Raw genomic sequence first — 23,694 nt, 5'->3', positions numbered from 1 at the left:
TACCGTGATAATGAAGGTGTTAAGGATCATAATATGGAGTGAAATATGGGGCGGAATTCGGAAATATGAGGTGAAAATGAAATAACAGTCGATTGATAATGTTTTATTCAAGCCAAATTGAATTATACACGTTAACACTGTGAGCGGTGTTCGTCAGCTAAGTGATTTCTATATTTAATTAGTTTTGGCTCGTTATCGCAGTCCCAATTCGGTATAATTAGTATATAAGCGTCATCGAGGAAAATTAATGTTTAGCACTCGGATGAACAAAATAGTATTTAAATTAGTATCACATTATAATCTTTCAGGGCAAATGTAAACAAGGTATATTTTTATTGTAATCTATAACTAGAGTCTAGACAATATGATATTATTTTATCTGTTTGTTTACTACATTTATACCTAACAGTAGCGTAAGTTTCCTACAGGCTACAACTTCCTGTCAACGGCTTGTTTCTCACATTAGAGACCGTCACTAAAAATGTCAAGTGTGACTTATAAGTTTTAAGGCTATGGCATATCTATGCAGTAATAGTTCAATGATAATCACAATATTTTGTTGGCTATACTACGGACTTATGGTCAATTCAGACCGCAAAGCGAAGCGTAGATATGCAATAGACTAGGACGAGTCGGCGCATGAGTACCGAAAACTATTCCACCTCAATTTTTTTATGCGATCCTCTTCAAATTGCCCTCCTGATGATATAAATGCATGTTGCCAGGGCCCAACCCGGTGCCATATTGTTTAAACAAATATTGTTTAAACAATTGCAAGGAATTGTTATTTTTCAACCGAACAATTTTTTTTATATTCTTTATTGAAATACCAATAAAAAAGGTCCTATGACTTTTTACGATAAAGTTAATATTTTTAAAGATATGAATTTTTAAAGGTTCGAAAAACCTAAAATTTGGGTACTTTCAACCGATGAAAAATATATTAAAAAAAATAATAATGTCAAAGTAATTTATTTTTTTAAATTCTATATACAATAGTTAATAATATTGTTAATAGAGATTTCAAAAAATGTCATTCTTTATATCTTTTTTTTATCTTAGCAAAAGTAGACAAAAAATTGTGTTTTTTGTATGGGAGCCCCCTTAAACAATTACTTTATTTTAATTTTATTATTTATTATTAAAGTACAAATATAATTAAGGATTTCGTGAAATTTTCAAGTGCCTCGCTGTTACTATTATTGATTACGAGCAAAAAAGACCAAAAAAATCACGATTCTTGTATGTAAGCCCCCCTTAAATATTAACTTTATTTTATTTTTAGTATTTGATCTTATAGCGGCAACAGACATACACAATCTGTAAAAATGTCAGAAGTCTAGCTATAGCGGTTCTTGAGATACAGCCTGGAGATATATAGATAAACAGGCAGACGGACAGACAACGAAGTCTTAGTAAATCCTATCATTCCACCTCAAAAAAATTGAGGTGGAATAGTTTTCGGTGCTCATGCGCCGACTCGTGCTAGTCTAAACTCTCATCTCTCACGCAATTGAAATCTGTCAATTCAGTACTTTAGAAATGTGTTGTGGTGTTGTGGTCTGAATTGACCCTTACAGTGCTGTTTAAGTAAACATTAATTCCCCGACTGTGCACAATTAGTGATGCGCGTGCGCATTGTTTATATTGCGAAGTGAATTGCAAAGGTCGACTGTTTTGGTGTTATATGTTTTGATGAATTAGCACTCAACTATATATTGAGTAATATTATGTTTAGATATTACATAATATCGCATTCAATAACGTATTTGCTTACTCGTATTGTAAGTTGGCCTATTTATTCAAGATTTTAATTTAATACCTTGGTCTGTTGATATTTTGTTTACTACTAGGGTATACAGTTGTTTTTGCCCTAAACGATAAAATAATTGCGGTCTCTTTTCTGTGCCAAAAAGAATGCCACAGATGAATAAAAATAATGAAAATAAATTGTAAACAAAAAACTTTTTGAAAAAAAGCTTTATTTAAATAGTCTAAAAAGAAGAAAATTTTCTGCTTAGAAATTTTAACTATTAAGTTTTAATCCTCAAGCTAATAGTTATTTGACACCAATAAAGATTAGGTATGTAACCTTGCATGATATCACTGATATGGTACGCTAATCAAATAATAATAATATGATAATAATTTTTAACGAAACTTCCAAAAATATTACGTCACTAACAACAAGACAATGGAGTTATATATAGGTTTTTTGGCATAGCAATAGGTACCAACTTTAGGTATTTGATCTCGAAGTTCACATGAAAGAGAGCTTTATGTTAAGGACTGCTGGAGGCAGGAAAATTAGAACGGACCGATCGCTATCATAAAAAATGTACGTGTTTCCATTTTTGTGTTGTTTTCTTTTTACGTCCGCAGTGAATCTTGATTTATTAATGAGGACGTGAATTCTCATTGTCAAAATATGAGATGTTTTTAGAGGATGCTGGATGTTTTATAAGCGCTGTCTGCAACAGGGTTGCTCAACTAGCAACAGCAGCTAGTTGATACAAACATAAACACAATAGTTTCTTATCTATTTATATTTTCTATTAATTTTCCTTAAACTTTAAGAACAAGTTTAATACATCGATCGTGGGAATCACAGACACAATAGATTTTCAATTGTTATGCGTAATGCGACAGCCGGGTGCCGCTTAGGAATTGATGGGTTAAGAATCATAACCGATTTACCTACTTTATCTACTTAAAATTTAGAAAAACGAAATGAACCACCTGCGCGCTTTAAAAAAGAAAAGAAAGAATAATGTAATCTTGTAGCAATAAGTTGTTGGTGTATCAATTTAAATAAATAAATAAATAAGAAAGCAAGCTGATGATAATGATTAATAACTCACTCTCGGTCACATCAACTTAAAGGGACCTTATCGAAATCGGTCCATCCATTTGTGAGCAACGAGAGACAGTGATGTGATAATGATGACTGATCGATGATAAGAATGAGAATGAATGACAGAAAATCATACCTACTCGTAACAATAGACTGGAAGTTAAGCGCACAAATAGAAACAACGATAACGACTCACAAACAAATACATTAGCGCCGCATTCTACCCGACTTACGAAAACGGGTATATCGTTTTATAAGACACCGGGTTCAAAGCACTATTCGATACATCCTAGAGTCGATGACGCTACGTGACATCTTATACGCATACGTGGCGTGGTGTATTGGTGTAGGGCAATCCGGTGGTGTTGTCACACGTGCCAAAACGTAAACACGGTATGCGACGCACTCATTTAACACGCGGCGCGTCGCTCTGTCCCCGCGGCTATCACAACACTAAGCGACTCACCGCCGCGGCCCGCTAGGCGCACGCGACAAACTATCACAACACGGCTACGTCATCCGCTGTCATCGCACCCTCCACTCAGGAGTTTAGGCTTTCTGCCGCATTTAGATTTAACGACCACTTAACATTCATTTACATAATATTTAATTCTACCAAACTTTTGATTCGATCAGTTTAAGTAAGCATTAAAATATGTCTCTGAGTGAGGTCATTCAAAAGAGGGACTCCCAACTATTTCAATGCTGACGCAGTGTTCGAGTTCCGCTGTTTTTGTCTGTCGTGTGATGTTTTTAATGTGTTAGACAAAGACAAGCAATTTCTATATATAGTCATTCGCTGTATAAATATTTTTATTGCTACTGGGATTCAGCATAGAGCTCTAAACAAGGCTACAAACCTGTGTCGGCGACCGGCTGGAAAACTTTGTTTACTTACCTATACTTTTTTATTTTTACCCTTTTATAAGTCTTTACTTTTCTAGCTATCTTTTCTAGTCACATTTTTTGCATATTGACAATTTATATTTTATAGATTTATATTTTAGTGTTATTCTGAACAATACACGTGCCGCTTTGGTTTATAGTGTATCATTTAGTAGCCTCAGGGCCTGTTTCACCACTTCCTGATAAGGCTATCCACCGATTAACTTGACAGATCAAGTATGGAGAATCTGTCAAAAAATTGGATTTATTGGGTACCATCGTCCACATGCGTCGTTACATACTAAAAAACACTTTACGCTTGCCGTTTGTGTAAGTATGAACTACCCCAAATATGAAGTTTTATATTTGTTTTTCTTGTGCTCATTGCCAAGCCACTATAATAATTATAAAATAAAGAAAACTAGATATTGTTAAATTCACTGAAAGTTGATTTAAATTACAAAATAAGTTGAAGGATTGGCTTGAATGTTATCTGAAAACTTTTTACGATAGATATATTGCATGGCTATGCAATATTTTGCTTGGCTCCTTTTTACATTTAATGTTTTGGTGGGATTTCATTTCTGTTTTTAAGGTTTCTTTTCTTTTCAGGTCACGTTAAAACTTTTCTGTACTTAGCTTAGGACCCATTCTCTATCTCTAGGTATATATTCTAGGTCGTAAAATTAATTGATAATAACAGGTAGGTACTTCTACAAACTACAAATTCTATGACGATAGCCCAACAAGTTTTGAGCTTTCAGGAGGTTATGCGTGCACCGATGTTACTTTCGATTGAGTATAACGACCTATCCCGGATTTTTTTAAACCATAATAATTATACTCCACAAACAAGCGATACCGCGATATGAAGGGAGTGCTACACCATCTATCAAGCGAGTATGGAGTGTACATAGTAATTCGCAGTTCTGATTTCATTTATATTTTAATCGAATTTAATTATCATAGTTTTATTGTCAACTGTGTTAACATTATTTTTCCTTTTGTATGTAAAATAATTATTATGAAGTCGAAACTCATTTTTAATGTTCTTGCAAAGCCACAAACATAAAAATCTTTTCTTTTATTTAATAAAGTTAAGTATATTATACTTTTCAGTTTTTAGGTTTCCTTGCCCAAAGCATGAAAACGGGAGCCTATTCCTAATGAGTCTAGACTTCGCTGTCTGTCTGTCGTCCGTCCGTGTGTCACGAGGCTAGATCTCGAGAACCGCAAATAGCTAGATATTTTATTTTTTACAAATTATGAACTTTTGTTGTCGCTATAAAAGCTAATAGTCCAACTAAAATAAAATAAATGACTAATGGGAGATCTCATACAACAAACACGTTTTTTGCCCTTTTTTGCTCTATATCCATAATGGTAAAAGTAAGGTTTTTGAACTTATTGCCAAATTTCAAGGTTCTAAGTCTGCTAGCACCTTAGAATTTTGATGATCTGTCAGTCAGTGAGTGACAAAATGTAGTAACTTTGATCGACCGTAATTATTAAACTATTTATCGAAATGTTATGTAATTTGGAGGCTAAGCTAGTTTTAATACTTGCTCCTAGTCACCGAAATTCTAAACACCTAGCTTTGTTAACATCGAAGATAAAGGGGGTGTGAAAATGCCGCGAACCGCTTCGAGAAAAGCATGCCACGGCCGTGCCTTTGCTAAAAAGCTTGGCTGGAGCACTGCCGTGCTCCCAGATATTGTCTATATTGCTAAGCCGGTTAGATAAGAAAAGTCCGAAGGAATTTGCCTCCATAATTATTAATTTATTTAAATTTTATTATGAATTATTAAAGTACAAATAAAACTGAGTATTTTGTAAACATTTCAGGTGGCTACCTGTTGTCATCTATACTAATATTATAATTCTGCAGAGTTTGTTTGTTTGTTTGTTTGAACGCGCTAATCTCAGGAACTACTGGTCCGATTTGAAAAATTATTTTACTGTTGGATAGCCCATTGACCGAGGAAGGCTATAGACTATATTTTATCACGCTAATACTAATAGGAGCGAAGAAATAGAGGAAAATGTGGAAAAAACGGGGGAAATTATATAAAAGGGCTTATTTGAACGCGCTAATCTCTGGAACTACTGGTCTGATTTGAAAAATTATTTCAGTGTTAGATAGCCCATTGATTTAGGAAGGCTATAGGCTATATTTTATTACGTACTAATATTATAATTCTGCAGTTTGTTTGTTTGTTTGTTTGAACGCGCTAATCTCAGGAACTACTGGTCCGATTTGAAAAATTATTTCAGTGTTAGATAGCCCATTTATCGAGAAAGGCTATAGGCTATATTTTATCTCGCTAAGACTAATAGAAGCTAAGAAATAGAGGAAAATGTGGAAAAAACGTGGGAAATTATATGAAAGGGCTTATTTGACCGCGCTAATCTCAGGAACTACTGGTCCGGTTTGAAAAATTCTTTCAGGGTTAGATAGCCCATTTATCGAGGAAGGCTATAGGCATATTTTATTACGCTAAGACTAATAAAAGCAAAGAAATAGAGGAAAATGTGGAAAAAATGGAGGGAAATGATTTGAAATTGTTTATTATCTTAAGAACTACTGGAGCAATTTTTATGTTATTTGGCAAACATGAAGAATAGACCACGTGACAAAGGCTATTTTTTGCGGAAAAATGTACGGTTGCGTGAAATTCCGAAATTACGCAAGCAAAGCCACGCGGAACATCTATATAATTATAATAAAATCGTAGGAAAGTCAATTCTGTACATTGAATATTTTTGTACAATAAATAATACTTGGGATGTGATCTGCTATGCTAACGCGGACGAAGTCGCGGGCAACAGCTAGTCATTAATAACGAGGAAAAAATGTGAAAAAAAAATCGGCCAAGTGCGAGTCGGACTCGCGCACGAAGGGTTCCGTACTGTTATAGAGCAAACATAGACCAAAAATTATATTTTTGTACGGGAGGTTATTTTTAAAAGCTTATATTTAACTTGCTCTGTATGTATGTAAGTATGTATGTTACGAGTACGGTGGAATTTCGGAACTCAATTTTAAGGTAGATATATTTAACCGATTGAGCTGAAATTTTGCATACGCGTTTAGTTTGGATGACCATGCACGATATGGTATGTGACATCACTCTAAATCCAATATGGCCGACCATCCAAGATGGCGAAATATTTATTTTCTATGCAGGCCTACAATATGGATATTAAATGAATGGGCTTTTTGAGAGTAACTTGAAAACGAATGTAATTTTATTCTACATCCAACATGGCGGCTCATCCAAGATAGGGGAATAGTTATTTTTAATACACTTCTGCAATATGGGTATCAAGTGAAAGGTCTCATCGAAAGTAACTGGAAAACGAATTGTAACGTCATTCTACATCCAATATGGCGGCTCATTGAAGATACGGGAATACTTATTTTTAATGCACTTCTGCAATATGGGTATTAAATGAAAGGACTTACTGAGAGTGACTCGGAAACGAATGTAATGACATTATATGTATATCCAATATGGCAGCTTAGCCGAGATAGGGGAATAATTATTTTAAAGCACTTTTGCAATATGGGTATCAAATAAAAGAGCTCATTAAATAAAATAATAAATAAAAAATGTTTTATTTCTGAGTAGATTTTAAGAAAATACTTTCAGAATGTTAATATTAGCTACGGTGCCTACCACCGGTTCGGGAACTATCCCGGCGAGAAGAACCGGCGTAAGAAACTCGCACGGGGCCCACTTTTTTTACCAAAAAAAAGTGAGGTAAAAAAATTAATCTTTTAAAATAAAATTTACAATGCTGTAACTTAAAATTATACAATGTCAACATACATACATAGTAAGTCATGTACAATAATGTAGAAGTAGCCTTGTAAGCAGCCATCCTACTCCCAAGATGTGCCATCATTTATGAAATCATTGACCTTATAATAGGCTTTGGCACACAAACGCTCTTTGACTACTTTCTTAAATTTATTAATGGAAAGATTTTTAACGTTTTCTGGGATTTTATTGAAAAGGCGTATACATTGACCTTTAAAAGATTTACTGACTTTACTAAGTCTGATCACTGGCAAATCTAGCTTGTACTTATTTCTGGTGTTTCTACAATGAATGTCACCTTTGGCTTTAAATTTACATATATTTTTTCTAACATGTATTACATTATCTAAAATGTATTGAGAAGCTACTGTCAGAATACCAATTTCTTTAAACTTTTCTCTCAAAGATTCAAATGTAGACATTTTGTAAATCGAACGTATAGCTCGCTTCTGCAGCACAAATATAGTATTAATATCGGCAGCGTTTCCCCATAGAAGGATACCATATGACATTCTACTGTGAAAATAGCTAAAGTATACTAATCGTGCAGTGTCTTCGTCAGAAATTTCCCTAATCTTTCTGACTGCATATGCTGCAGAACTGAGTCTATCTGCGAGTTTAGCAATATGAGGACCCCACTGTAATTTACTATCTAGTGTAATACCTAAAAATACAGTAGTGTCCACCAAATTCATTTTCTCATCATTCAATAGTACATTGGTTTGAACTTGCCGTACATTGGGCAAAGTAAACTTTAAACATTTAGTTTTCGTAGAATTCAAAAGTAAATTATTAACATTAAACCAATGTACTATTTTTGAAAGAGTACAGTTTACCTCGTCGTAATTAGACTGTTGTCTCTTCACTTTAAAAATAAGTGAAGTGTCATCAGCAAAAAGTACTATTTCATTATCATTATCCTTAACTAGATAAGGTAGGTCATTTATGTAGACGAGAAAAAGAAACGGGCCTAAAATAGATCCCTGTGGGACACCTAATTCTATTATTATTAAACTTTTTAATCGGGACTTAACGCGACTTATTTAAGTAACCTAATTCTATTTTGGTTCCATTTGATCTCTTATTATTGATTTCAACCCTTTGAGTCCTATTGAGAGTAAATTAAAAAAGAATATTCAAGTTGTGTCACGACGTGACGTTATGTGACGTGACGTGAAATTACGTGACTGACAGCCGGGTTTCATAAAATGCCCGGTTGAATCCGGTCACTTTTGTTAAATGAAATTTAACTTTTTAGTCAAAAAATCAAAAATGCAAAAATCTAGCCAGAGATAACTAAAAAACAAAAAATAAATTATAAACAAAAAACTTTTTGAAAAAAGTTTTTATTTAAATAGTCTAAAAAGAAGAAAATAAACTCCTTAAAAATTTTAACTATTAAGTTATAATCCTCAATATATTATACAATTTGCATGATAATAAAAGCTTGCCGCGAGACTTAACAATCTATCAGTACTTGATAAATTTATTAAAATAATAATATAATATCAATTTACTCAGTTATATAGTTATATAAGTATATAAATTGGTACTAGCATAGACAAAGGAAAATATGTACTAGTTTATTTACAAATCGCGCGACAAGCTTTTATTATCATGCAAATTGTATAATATATTGAGGATTATAACTTAATAGTTAAAAATTTTAAGGAGTTTATTTTCTTCTTTTTAGACTATTTAAATAAAAGCTTTTTTTTTAAAAAGTTTTTTGTTTATAATTTATTTATTTTTTTATTTTATTTTAATATTATTCTTAAATATTGAAGTAGACAATATAATTAAGGCCTTTGCGAAAATATCAAGTGCCTACCGGTTGCCATTATTGATATCGAGCTAAAAAGGCCAAAAAAATCACGTTTGTTGTATGGGAGTCCCCTTTAAATATTAATTTTATTTTGTTTTTAGTATTATAGCGGCAACAGTATATACACAATCTGTGAAAATTTCAGAACTCCAGCTATAGCGGTTTTTAAGACAGCCTGGAGACAGACAGACGGACAGACAGACATCGAAGTCTCATGAATAGGGTCCCGTTTTCACCTTTTGCGTACGGAACCCTAAAAATCACGTTTGTTGTATGGGAATTGGGAGCCCCTTGTTTTTTTGTTTTTAGTATTTGCTGTTATATAGCGGCAACAGAAATACAATATAATCTGTGAATTTCAACTCTCTAGCTTGGTTCTTGAGTCTGCCTGGAGCCTGGAGAGTTAAATGTCTTGAGAAAATTGTGCAAACTTCTTAGGCTAAGCGAGAAATTAGTAGCACCGCGAAACACTATTTTTTCGGGATAAAAAATAGACTACGTAATCCAAAAAGCTCAAACTAAAACCTTTTATCGAAATCCGTTCAATCATTTTGGCATGAGAGAGTAACAATATCTATGCATCCATCCATTAATTTTAAACTTTTACAAATATTAATAACATCAAAAATAGTAGCAATATTATCATCCTTACCAGCAAAAAGATTCCAATTGTGTATAGTTGTTATATTTTCATGATTGTAAATGACTTTTTCCAATATTTAGACAATATTATCTTGTGAAGTAATATCTTGAGTATTATAAATTATTATTATATTATTATTATTTTTTATTAGTTATGTAGTTGATGATATTATATTAACCCATTAACCGCCGCTGTACCCAATTATTTACACACACAAAATTAAAGATAGTTCAAAATGTTGTAGTATCACATCTCAGTTTTTTATTTTATATATTTGATTAAAGATAAAGCTTCAATATTTTTAGCAAATTTATACTGGCAACCAATATTTTTAGTAATAAGGTAGGTTTGAAATTTACAGTTTTTCGACCTGCAGGAGTAAGCTCATAAACCACTTTATGTGTTTGTTTTTTATTCAATAAATTGTTATCTATATAATAAATAACAAGTTTATATAGGTTATCCTCCTCGTCAGTCTCTAGTTTGCCTCAAGATAGTATCGAACACTACCCCAAAAAATGTTTCTAAATATTTTCGAAATGTAAAACATCATGCAGGATTTCATGTTCCTGTGCAAGAAATGTAATAAAAAAGTATGTATCAAAAAAGTTACTAATTCTAAGCCTTATCATACCTAAGTTGCACATAACACGCCGTTGTACCCAACTGGGTACACCCCAGTAAAGGGAAGGTTTTTTTTTTTAATGTTTGTTTTATTTTTCTTTTATTTTTTAGTTTATTTAACATATAAACTGCAGATAAATGTAAGTTTAATTTTGGCGGTTAATGGGCTAAGCAAGGTATTCAAAAAAAAATTTGAATTTTCCCCCTTTCGGCTTAGTATACCTTATTTAAATGATCATATTGTTTACTATTGTATATTTCAAAATCATCAAAATCATTTATTAGATCAAGGTTTTGTAATAACAAAAATTCCCGCTTTCTAGTAACTTTGTTGACAAAGCGTTTTGAGCAACAAATCCTTTGAAAGGTATCACAGACCAGCTGTGAATCCGGATATAGTCAAGCAAACTTCATCAAAACTCAGATACCGACAAGGATGTTTTGGCCCGTTGAAGACACACGGACATTGGCCGCGAATCCAACAATTCAATCCAAGGCAGTGGACAATAAAAATTACACCAAAGTTATCAATAGGGAATTTTACGCAAAGGCCGAAGGAAAGGGCGCTACTAACACAATACAGTAAATAATCCGATGAAAATCCGACACGTTGCACACGTCACAACGACAAAAACGTCGTCGAATAAAACTCTTTGTTTAGTGTTCGTGCTGGTGCAGCCTCTAGCGTGAAAACGTTGCAGTAATATTTTATATATACTTAGATCACATTAGGAGAACGACACGCTACGATTTACCGGAAAGGCCGCCTGTGCAGGTATCAGTCGAAAGAATTGACTTTCGATTTTGCTCCGGTCGACTGTGCAGGCCTATTCCCACACACGTTCCGGTATGCCTGCGCAGTGCGCAAGTAGACCTCTCCGGTAAACCTTAGCGTGTATGGCGTACATTAGTGTGAAAGTACACTCATGTGATTTTTACAATATTATATCAGCAACATTTCTGTTTTTGACCACGCGCCAAAACAGCCTTGTCTGTGGAGTTCCGTGGATTAATCCCGGCAAATTGGTCCCAAAGCCTTTGACGGATGTCTGGCACCCGGGGCTACAGTTATTCTACGGTCTACCTCTGCTTATAGACCCCATGCAATAATTGAAAATAAGGGCTATTTTAGAAGCACAAAAGTGAAACAAACCTGAACAGTCCTCTGTACAGAGTATTAGGGATCACCGTGCTTTCACATACCTTGATAGTGGGAATCGCAGACACAATAGATTTTCAATTGTTATGCGACAGGCAGGTGCCGCTTGGGGATTGGTGGGTTAAGTCCTGGGGGGTGCACTATGGGGATATTTTATGATTTATAAAACTAAAACCGTGGTTTGACAACGAACATTATCCATACTAATATTATAAATGCGAACGTGTGTAAAATTAGGACTACAAATAATAATTTGATTTGGCTTACTGCTAACCATTACCGATATAAAGACTTTACTATTTAATAAAAAGCTTTTGACCTAATTTTGTGGCATCATAAAACCACATTATCAGCCAAAAAAGTAAGCATCAACTGAACAGTTTCGTTACTTCTCAACAAGAAAATCATATTTAGTTGAACAGCAGCAGAACTAGAAAAGCGCTAGGTGAAATTTTACTTGACGCCGCATATGGATTGTCCCCAAATAAACACGAACGGATGGTATAAAGTTTAGCGTACTATATTTTGTAATACACGTACCCCCTTACTAATAAACGCTGTATAAGCTTCGAATAGTTATAGAGTGTTTTGTCTTCTTCAATCCAATTAAAAATGTCACTTGTGTGACAGGAACAAAACACTGTATAACTGTTCGAAGCTGATACAACGTTTATTAGTAAGGGGGGTAGTGTATACTACTTAAACAAAGTTCCACCTAAGATGATCCTTTGTTAAAGTTCTCGGCAAAGAATAGGTGTGTAGATAGAGGCGAGCGTCAAGTTACTCTTAGGCTATTATGTAACATAGTCAGGGAGCCCTAGAATAATTTTTTTTTTTATTACTATCAAGCTAATTTTTGTAAGTAGCTTCATTTTGATAAGACAAACAAGATTTTTATCTGCGAAAAATCTTGAAAGTGGTAGCTAAGTGCCAGAGATAGAAAGGATTTCATACTTTAGTTTGATGGTCCTAAAATATGGACTACGGTACCCTAAAACGGAACTCTAACCAGCTGATTTTTTGTATATTGGTAGGTTAATAGTTATATACTTAATTTAAGAGTAACGTTGTCCTACAAATAGAACAATCCATATTTTTGGACCATCAATTCAAAGTATGAAATCGTTTCTATCCCTGTTAGCTACCACTTTCGAGATTTTTCGCGAATAAAAATGTTGTTCGTCTATAGTAATAAAAAAAAATGTTCTAAGGCTCCCGTAATAACATTAATCTTTATATTGAAACCTCTATCTCATACCCAAAACTACATTAAAATATGTTGTATATGAAACCTAAGCGAACAGAACAAATCTTAGACTTTGTAAAGATAGACGATAGTTAGCGCCTGGTAGTAACACATACCTGTAAAATGCTTCAATACCCGCAAAAACATGCTTACGAGTTACGACATAATGTAAACAGGAAACGACACCAGAATTATAAATAAACAACATATTATACTAAGTTGTGGTAAGTATTACGTTTTTGCCTAACAATAATAATAATAATAATAATAATAGCTCCCACACCGGTTTCGGTGACGGTGGCCGGTTTCATTGAAACCAGGCCAGCTACGCAGGAGTAATTTTTATAGTGCCCAAGTGTGTGCGCAGTACACAAGAGCACTCTCTATTCCTTTACTCTCATAACCCAGTGGGACGGACGACCGACACGACTGGCGAGAGATCAGGCGCAGGACCGACTTTTTACATGCCCATCCGACGCATGGATCATCTTATTTGTCAGACAATCAGGTGATCAGCCTGCATTGTCCTAACCAAACTTGGAAATAACATGTTTCCAACGCGGGAATCGAACCCACGACCTCCGAGTCAAGAGCCGCGCTCTATACCACTAGACCACGGAGGCGTTTTGCCTAACAATAATGATATTGTACCATAAATAAGCATAATATTTATATGTATGTAAGCTTGAGTCTTAATGAGGGAGACTCGAGGGCAGGTAACGGCCAAAACCTGGTAGAGTGTACTTTGTAGATGGTACATGGCTCAATAAAATGTAACAGGCGTGTTTAATTTTTACCGTAAATATATTTTATTTTATGCTATGTGTGCTATACAATTTCGAGGTCGGTTTTATATTATAAAATACTATTATTACTCAACCACACAAACTAATCGCCACCAAGTCGCCCGCGGCATATGGAAACGCCTAAATGTATCTGATTTTGTCAAAATTAATCAGCCTCGGGGTACGAACAAATTAAATTCTAAATATTTCCTCGTGTAGGATTAACAGCGTAAATTGACAGCTACGCCATGTTATATTAATATGTAACATATTATTTTCGCGATGGAACTAGATAAATGATAATAATTAAAGTCGGGGCTAAAACTATCATAAACTAGATGACGCCTGCAACTCCGTTGCGTCAAAACTCGTTTATCGCGCATGAACCGTACATTTTTCCGGGATAAAATCCTATGTCCTATCTCGGTACTCAAAATTTCTACATGGCAAATTTTAGCAAAATCGGTTCAGCGGTTTGAGGTAACAGACAGACAGACACACTTTCGCATTTATAATATTAGTATGGATATAATATTTTCCTGGGCAAAAACTATTTTACACCAAACTTAACCAAAATTATTATAGCTGTAAAGAATTGTAAATCGGAATGCATTCATCACACATATTTTTTTCCATCGGACATATTATATTATTTGAGAAAGATCGTCATCATCCTGGTTTTTTGTGCCATCATCAGAAAATAAAAAAGCCGCATTCTGCCTCATTTGGCGACCCTGCCAGGATGATGAAGATTTTTTTCAATAAAAGTTACTTCGCTCTGAAAATACTGTATAAATCATCCACAACGGATGCAAAGGCCTAGTTTTTTTCTTCTCAATCAAATATAATAAACTGTTACAGCTGCATAAACATAGCGTCTCTCATCTATGTATATGAAATCTAAACATAAGCAAATTAAATTTTCCGTCGAATGCCGGAGAGGGTCGGCAACTTTTTGTAACCTTCAAACGAAACCTTCGGGGCGATACTAAGCGGAAAACTCAAGTAAGTAGGTACTTATCATATAAAACTTTTAACATACAACTTATCATTTAACCGAGTGAGACAAATTATTTTAAAATCTCATAAAATAAAGATATATACTGTATTTATATTATAATAGCTCTTGCTTAAAAAATCGTATAAAGATTGCGAGGCAAAGCAAGCAAGCGCTGTTTCACGCTGGTTTTCTGTGAGGACGTGGTATTTCTCCGGTCGAGCCAGCCCATTCGTGCCGAAGCATGGCTCTCCCACGTCTAATTTGACGATAAACGACTATTGCATGATTATTCGGGTAAATACATTGCTGCCTACTGCACACTTCCACTCCTGCACATCTCACTTTCACACTCCTTCCACTCAGGTAGCCGCTGATCGCCCGCCTCAGGTTCCCCAGACACTTAACTTCAGCTAACCGAACCTTTACAGCCGGCCCCCAAGCATTGTCGAAGGCCCCCTCTCAGAAATTTTGTCCTTCTCTCTCTTCTTTCTGATGTGGTTCACTAACCTATAGAGGGCGGTCTTCGGTGCACCTTTGGGGCATAAAGGCATATTGGTTGGGTTTTATTCCGGACAACTTGTAGAATCTGAGTCAGACGACCATCATATCGCGGTGATCATCTCAGTCCACTCACCTCCAGCCTCCAGTCTCAGACCAGTCATCGCAGAGGTTTACACAGGACTTAAGAGTCAGAAATAGTCAGACTTTCTTCATTAAAAAAATTGTATATAGCTAGCTTTTTTGGATGTCTTAAGTCGTCATAGACATAAGAACGACCAACGGTCGTTTTTAAGACATCAAGTGGTAAAGTCCTTCCTAACAGTCATGAAATTATGTACATTGCTAATATTTTTATTTTATACTTCACGGTTATTGTAGGAATCCGTCTTCTTAAGTTTTCAGGATATGTAATCATAATCTGTTTCGATCTTTGTAATCCACATGCCGGTTTTCTCACAAACAAGGATGCATGGGCAATACTTGCTACAAAATAAACTAATCGTGACCGATATGCAGCGAGATCTGTTACAAATTAACAAAAACGCATTTAGATATTTTTTTCTTTCGCAAAACTCATAATAAGTGCTTAAAACTGTCACGACAGCACTTGTTACAGTTTCACGCCTGCAAGCAGCTGTCTTCGATTGCTAGCTACTATAAGATGTGCTGTTATAATGTGTTGTGTGAATATGGTATTGTATTGTAACTTGAGAAGTTTTTAACATAGCTTTTTGATCCTGATTACATTGAACTGTATTACGATGTAGACAGAAGTCGACGATTAAAGCACCGTCATATAAGAAAGGCCTACGATGCTCTCGGAGGACTGTCTAAAGCAATTTTCTGCCATTATCATTCATTTTATTAGAACATAATCTGATATTGATTATCGTGACTGTCATTTATGTCATCAAATTCATTATTTGATGACATAAATGACATTCGTGCAATCTAAACAGCTCTAGGTTCAAAAAAATACATCTGGAGACTGGCTCTATCGTTTTAATAGTACTTATAATAATCATTGCAGTTAATTAAAATATTAATCATAACCCTCATTGCCACGAAAGTTGGTGTATTAAAACAAAAATACATATTATTTTTATTTTACTTATATTAGAAAATCATTGGAATACTATAATTTTAAAGTGTACAATATTTTTTTATCACCGAATAGTAAAGTAATAGGTGTTATTCTTATCCCAAACAATTTCCCCGAATAACATTGCAATGAGATATTATATGTGCATTTTATTGCAGTCGAAACGCAAAATTACCCGAAAAATCATGCAATAGACAATAATGATCAGAGTTTGACCTACTCCAGAACGATAAGTTGCGTTTTGCTTTATTTTAAAAAAACCTTCGGTGGTAATTAGCTTTTTTTTAATAGGCAAAAAAATTAGCTTTCATTTGAGATGTAAAAAGTCTTTGATGCTTTTTTTTGACGGAGTTATTAACAAAAATCCGTTTTTCGGCTCTCCTGAACATTTTCATGTTTACGATTGTCCGATTATTCGGTGGGGGCGTCGATATATATATATATATATATTTGCCGAGACAGCTAGTACAATATAAAATATTCATAGAAATCTATTCTAAGTAATACTAAGCTAAGTAAAAATATAAAAATTTAAAACGGAAACAGTCAGACTTCCACCAACCCGTCGCAGCGGTAATAAAATACGACATCCTAGTTTCATTAACCGACGGTTATAGAATTAGGGTTATATTTTTATTTTTTATATATTCACAAATGGAGAGTTCGACAGATTTAGATTAATTCTGGTCGCAGAGGAAAGCAGGAATGGACATTATTTTATGCAGTAGATACTAGTAGAGATAATGCCTATCATATTATCATCAGTTAATTATACTACTAAGTAGACATTATTTTATAACTTATTTTATAACTAATATGATAACATTTTATTGCAAGAATTACGAAAAATTAAAAGAATAAGCAGTTTTGTAGACTTTTGGCGCCTTAGATTTTAAAAATAATTCTGCGGTTTTAGGACGTTTTTATATAGCAAAAAGGTGTTGTAAACAATTTACTCGTACTTAAATACTGTATTTTTTTCTTCTTACAATTAACTGATGAAAAATCATAAAAATAAAGTGTAAGTAAGTATTTTAATTTTATCTTATCCAAAATTAGATTTTATAATGTTATATATCTAGTTACCCATGGGCGTACCCAGGTTCTGGGCCAGGGGGGGGCAAATCAGATTTTTCATAACCTAGGTGTTTATAAAGAATAAAAAATTTATAATTTTTAGTTGGAAAAATATTGTATTGCAAACAAATGGCAAAAAATCGTTTTCTTAATTTTTAATTTTTATAGATAAAAGAACTAGATAATATAATTAGAAGGGACGTCAACATGATCCAGGGGGGGCAGCTGCCGACCCCCCCCCCCCCCCCTCCCTCGGTACGCCCATGTAGTTACCTCTTTAAATAGTTACTATTTAATATCAAATATTTAAAAATACTTAAATGCAATAATATAACACATACAAATTATTTGGAAATAATATAATAATTACATATCTATTTTGTAAGGACGATTAAGCGTTTGGGTAATAATTTTTTCGTTTCCATGTGGTTTGATCCATGATCCGGATGCCCGACAAAACGTAATATGAAATTAAAATATCTTATATCTTTAAACCAGCAATTTTTGTATATATATTATTGAAATCTCGGAATCGGCTCCAACGATTTTCATGGTTTCGGGGGCGAAAAATCGATCTAGCTAGGAATCATTTTTAGAAAATGTCATTTTATTCGTGTTTTATCGAATACCAATCAAAGCTCGGTCAAATAGCTAGTGATCATATAAATTGAAGATGTTAATTGTTATATTGTTAGTGTAATTGCAATAAAAACCGGTGTCACTTGATACTGGTAGTCATCATAATGTTCTGTCAGCCTAGTTCCACTAAAATCGCTAACGCCAGCACTAACAGTCAGTATTGCTTATGTAGGTAACTTATTATAAGTACAACTTAGTTGGATTTCATAAAATACCGGGAGTCCCAGAAAAATCCATGTTAATAATATAAATAAGAAAGTGTTTTGCCTCTTGTACCTCTCTCTTAAGGTGACGCCTTGATAATTTGGCTGAAGCGATATCGATTTTTCTCAACAATGACTATAGCTAAGAAATTAAAGTTCATTGTCAGTATTCATCATGTCTTTATCATTGCATTACATAGCATAACACGATTGGTCAACTTTTATAACACAGAATAATTAATCAAAAATACCTCTATAAAAACCGGTCAAGTGCGTGTCGGGCCACGCGCAATATAGGTTTCCGTAGTACCGCTAGTTTTTTAATAATTTTTGTATGGACAATGAATGTACATTTATTACGTGTTTTACACTAGGTACTAACAACATCATCTCAGTTTCGTTCAAAGGAATTTGAACGAAAAGTTCATTTATACTTCGCCGAATATATTTTTTTTAGTTTATCGACTTTAACTTAAAAACTTATAAATTATTTTTAGCCGTGATAGTTTTCCTTTTAAATTCAGCATATTTCCTACTCCCGTAAATTTTTTCACATTCCTAAAAGCAATCGTTTATCTGGTAGAAGGGAGGGACACTGGACTCTAACGACTTTTTCCACTTTAAAACTTAATATTTCACAAACGGATCCTTAAATCGGAAAATGATATATATGAATACTGATAATATTTCACAACAAAGTTGCCAGCCACATCTATGTACGAATAAATGTTATAAAATACATAATATTGTGGATTATGATAATTATTATTAAGTAATTATAAAAATGCTAATGCAAGCAAACGTAAAAAATATGCAAACTGCACGTTGTTTGAAGGTGATCTCATCAAAATGTATAATTAGGTACCTTCTAATGTTAATTCATAATAATAATAATAATATACTTAATATATTCTATGGACGCTTCACATCACGTCAGTCTGGCCCCGTGCTAAGTACCTGAAGGACTTGTGTTACAGGTACCAGACAACGGAAATATATTTAATACTATACCTACATATATTTAAGATTTTTATTAAATCATACACATTCAGACCCGGGAACATTGAAAACTTTTTGTTCCGTCGGCGGGATTCGAGCCCGCGACCCCCGGCTTGAGCTGCCACAAACTCAACAAATTGAGCCACAGAGGTCGTCACTACAAGTAGTTCAAAAATTCTAAAAGTTATTTACTAAAACCTTGTGTAGTTTGTGTGTAAACTGTGAATATATATTTTATAGTAAGAGAGAAAGAGTTACTCGGGATATTACCAACATTTACCTAACCAGTAAACATCTTATCATCTCTACAAAGTTTGTTTATTGGTGTGCTTGTCCGTAAGTAATGGACCTATTTTGCCACTTTTATCACGAAAAAAATATATAACTCACTTGGGGTACTCTATTTACGCAGGCAGAGTTGCTGGAAAAGCAAGTAAAATATATTATGAACTTAACCTGGTATGAACTGATTTCTTAGAAAACAAATATAAAACCAATTTACAACAGATCATTAGCAATTAGCGACGGATCAAAACGGTCTATCTCGAAATAAATTATCGATAAAATAATTAATGTTATAGAAATTTCTTAAAGAGTTATTAATAACATAATTAAAACATTTGGTCACATGAACCTCTGATGCCACATTGTTTTTTTTTATTTATTTATTTCAAGCGTTTTACAGTGGAGACATGATATGACGCATGGTACAACTTACAAGTATGTACAGTACTCCCAATTAATAATGCGCATGCAAATCTTCGCTAATTGTCGTAATCACGAAAACAACCGAATCTATGAAACGTAAGAGCCCCAAACAATGCACCTGCATTTTGCACCTTGTTCAAAGGAAATAGAAGTAAGTATCGTATAGACGGTGGCTGTCCGCTGTCTCAGGTCCGTCAATAAGTGCTATAACTCACCGGGAAGCCATCGCGACGTGGCCAGTGACGTTACCATGGTAACGTCCAAGCAACGTCAGGCGCCTCTACGTCGCTGCAAAGCACTGTTTTCCTTAAGGGGCCGGGTGCCATCGAAATTCTGATACATACATAATACCAAAATCATTTTCTCATACGAAAATATTTAACATGTTTGAGATATTTTTTAGCTTAAAATAGTGATTACCTAGGTTCCTGCGTAAAAATTTAGTTTAGGGAATATGTAGTTTATGACATTGTCGATCTATTGGCGTGTGTTTCAAATAAAAGTAATCTGTAAATACTAAGTACATGCTGAATATATGCTTGAATTTTAATACAGTACCTGGATGACCGAGCTTTGCTCGGTATAGCAAACACTCATTGACTTCGTGTTACTTAATAACGCCATCTGCTGGTCGTTAAAACAATTAGTTGCTCACAAAATAGTATAATTATTCAACAATAGATGTCAGGAAGAGTCATATTTTTCAGTTTATCGATTATCGATAAAACACGAGTAAAAAGACATTTTCTGAAAATGATTCCTAGCTAGATTTATCGCCCCCAAAACCCTATATACTAAATTTCATGAAAATCGTTGGAGCCGATTCCGAGATTCCAATTATAATATATATGCAAGAATTGCTCGTTTAAAGATATAAGATTGGTTTTACTTTGGAAGCTGATAATCATGAGTATAATAAACAAAAATAGAAAATTTAAAACGGGAAAAGAAATGTTGATATACTTACTGAAGATTATTGCTGTATTTTTATTATAACTCTGTAGCTTTCAAATTATGAGTTTATAAGGCTTTAAATACGGTAAATTACGGAATCTCCATAGGGAAGGAATAGTTAAGTTTAAAATACAGCGTTTTACAACGACGCCTTCGGACGCTCGGGAAATACGACCGTTGCCGAAAAATTACGTAAATTTCTACGCGTATTATCATTTTGGGAGCACTGTTAGGCTGCGTTTCCACTGAAGCGGAGCGGAGCTTAGCGGTGCCCGAATTGACCAATCACTATGCTCGAAATCTCCGCTCCGCTTCAATGGAAACAGCGGAGCGGGGCGGTGCGGAGCTGGGCGGTGCGGAGCGGTGCGGTTCTGAGCGGGACGGTGCGTACTCGCGCTCAAGCGGTCACTGGCGACCGCGACATCGTTACGTCACAATAGACATAACTTCGCTTCGCTCGACTCCGCTTCAGTGGAAACATTGAGCACTTTTCACCGCACCTCTCCGCTCCGCTCAGCTTCAGTGGAAACGCAGCCTTAGTATATTTTATATTCAAACGCCTACATAGAGTATCACTGCACGACACCTATCCTCATATTGTATTATTGGAACGCCGCTAGAAGCAGTATTTTTAATTCCTTCACAAATTATTTATTCTTTGTTCATAACTCGTACGCACCAGTAGATTAGCATTAGTAATAGTTCACGCGAGACACTAAGAAATAATAATTAACCATATAAACGTAATAGGCATATTACCTGGAATTATCAAATAGAACTAATCGACTAAGAGCTGACGACCAAATCAGTCATTTGGCTTCACCTGTATTAAAACTCCGTTAGCTAGCTCCGTTAGATTAGCAGCTTCCCTGAACAACCTTTTCTGATAATCTGCGTGCTGGCAGGCCGTGGGCGGCGGGTGTGGGTGTAGTGGGGTGGGGAAAATATGAAAAAATGTAGGTTCAGCGACTTTAATTTTTTTTCCAAACAGTTGCTCTCTACTTCTTGTGCACCCAATTTTTTTTTAAATCGATCGCGTGGTGTGAAGGGGTTGCCAGCGTTAGTTAAAAGTAGGCAAATTATTATTATTTTCATGTGGGTTCAGCTGTGTTGGCTTTTTTTTCTGACGCGCGATTAGTTAGAGTATGTAATCCCAAAAGTTAAAATAATGGGATGAGAAAAAAACAGAAATTATTCTTACCAGCGGCATACTGTTGCTGCTGAGAGATCGCCCTCTGAAAAGAAACGAGAAAAATATAACAAAAACTAAACAATGCAAAAAAAATACAACGAAAACTAAAAATCAAGCGATGATTTTAAAAATGAGTAAAATTTTAAAATAAAGTTAATAACATGATACAATTTCATCAAAACACTTAAGTATACACTATACAGCCGTCATAGTTTGTAATAACTACCACTTTTCTGACATATCAAACGAGGACTATTCTTTACCCATTATTATATGTACCCACAAAAGTAAACAATACATGCAAATTATAAGCTCGTTTTTACGTCGTTAAATCTTTACAGTATTCGTGATAGTGATTAATTAAAATTTTAAAATGCTGCATTTGCAGGCGCCTAATAAGGAAAAACGTAGAGCGCAGTATATAAGGATAATAAGGTGTATTTAAAAATCAACTGCGCATACTTTGGAGTTTGGACACATGGTCTAGTATTATTTTCGGTTAACGCCAAAAGTTACCACTTCTGGGACTAAACGAAAATTAATACATATTGAATAATTAAGTTACAACAAAAATACTACACGCAATGTATGGCGTATATTATTTTTGAATTTAAAATAACTGAAAATAAAAACAAAATTAGATGATGACGATTGAATTTGTCATCAACTTGTATTTTAGCGGTCAATTGTTAATTTCATTGCCACACGGTAGTATTAAGGAGCCTCACACATACTGCGAGCAACCGCTCAACGAAGACAACCAGATTATTAAAGTCATAATATCATGAAGGTAGAACTTCTGTTTTAAAATTACAAATTAATTTTTCATTTAAAGAATGATTATAAGCTTTATAATGTTAGATGTTATGAATAATAATTTATTACACATAAGTAACTCAAAGACTTGCCTATTTTTAGCTTATACTACAAATTATACTGTGCTCGGCGAAACATGGCGGTAGCGGTCGTTGACTCCCTGTCAAAAACTTGTCATTTTCTATACAAAGCCGCGATTTAAAACATCTGACACTTCACTGTCAATCGCGGTTTATATAGAAAACGACAAGCTTTTGACAGGGAGTCAATGACCGCTACCGCCATGTTTCGCCGAGTATAGTATGGTCAAACGTAGACCTTCTGTCATAGAGAGGCAAAGCTGAATGCGCAGCCAAGTCCCGCTAAAATTACGATGGGACCGTTATAATTGTAGCAAGACATTATTGGAACGTAGTTCCTTATCGCGCGTTCGGCGTAAAGGCTATATAGGCTAGACATAATGATATTTGACCTTGACGCTTTTTTATTAGTACCTGCATGGCAGGAGCAGAGGGCGTTGATAGTATTCCTGGGCGTCAATAGATGGCATTTTTTAAATATTTTTTGAGAGTATAATATTATGTAACTATAAGTACAGGTTTTTGAGCAAAAGAAATAACTTCGTTCCATTCGGGTGTCCCTTGACACCCCTCAAGTT

The 23,694-nt window shown here is 34.5% G+C and overlaps 1 protein-coding gene across 1 annotated transcript in view; it reads right to left on the bottom strand.

Annotated features, from left to right (window-relative positions):
* Positions 1-23,694, bottom strand: part of LOC121739464 — a 155,139-nt gene that overhangs the window by 54,034 nt on the left and 77,411 nt on the right. Inside the window, exon 8 of the mRNA XM_042131951.1 lies at positions 22,230-22,263. Coding sequence (XP_041987885.1) covers positions 22,230-22,263 — 34 coding nt within the window. The remainder of the gene's footprint in view (positions 1-22,229; positions 22,264-23,694) is intronic.

This window comes from Aricia agestis, chromosome Z, assembly GCF_905147365.1.
Source record: "Aricia agestis chromosome Z, ilAriAges1.1, whole genome shotgun sequence".
Taxonomy (NCBI): Eukaryota; Metazoa; Arthropoda; class Insecta; order Lepidoptera; family Lycaenidae; genus Aricia; species Aricia agestis.
The sequence above is the reverse complement of the archived record's forward strand: the minus strand, read 5'-3'. Positions and strand labels throughout refer to the sequence as shown.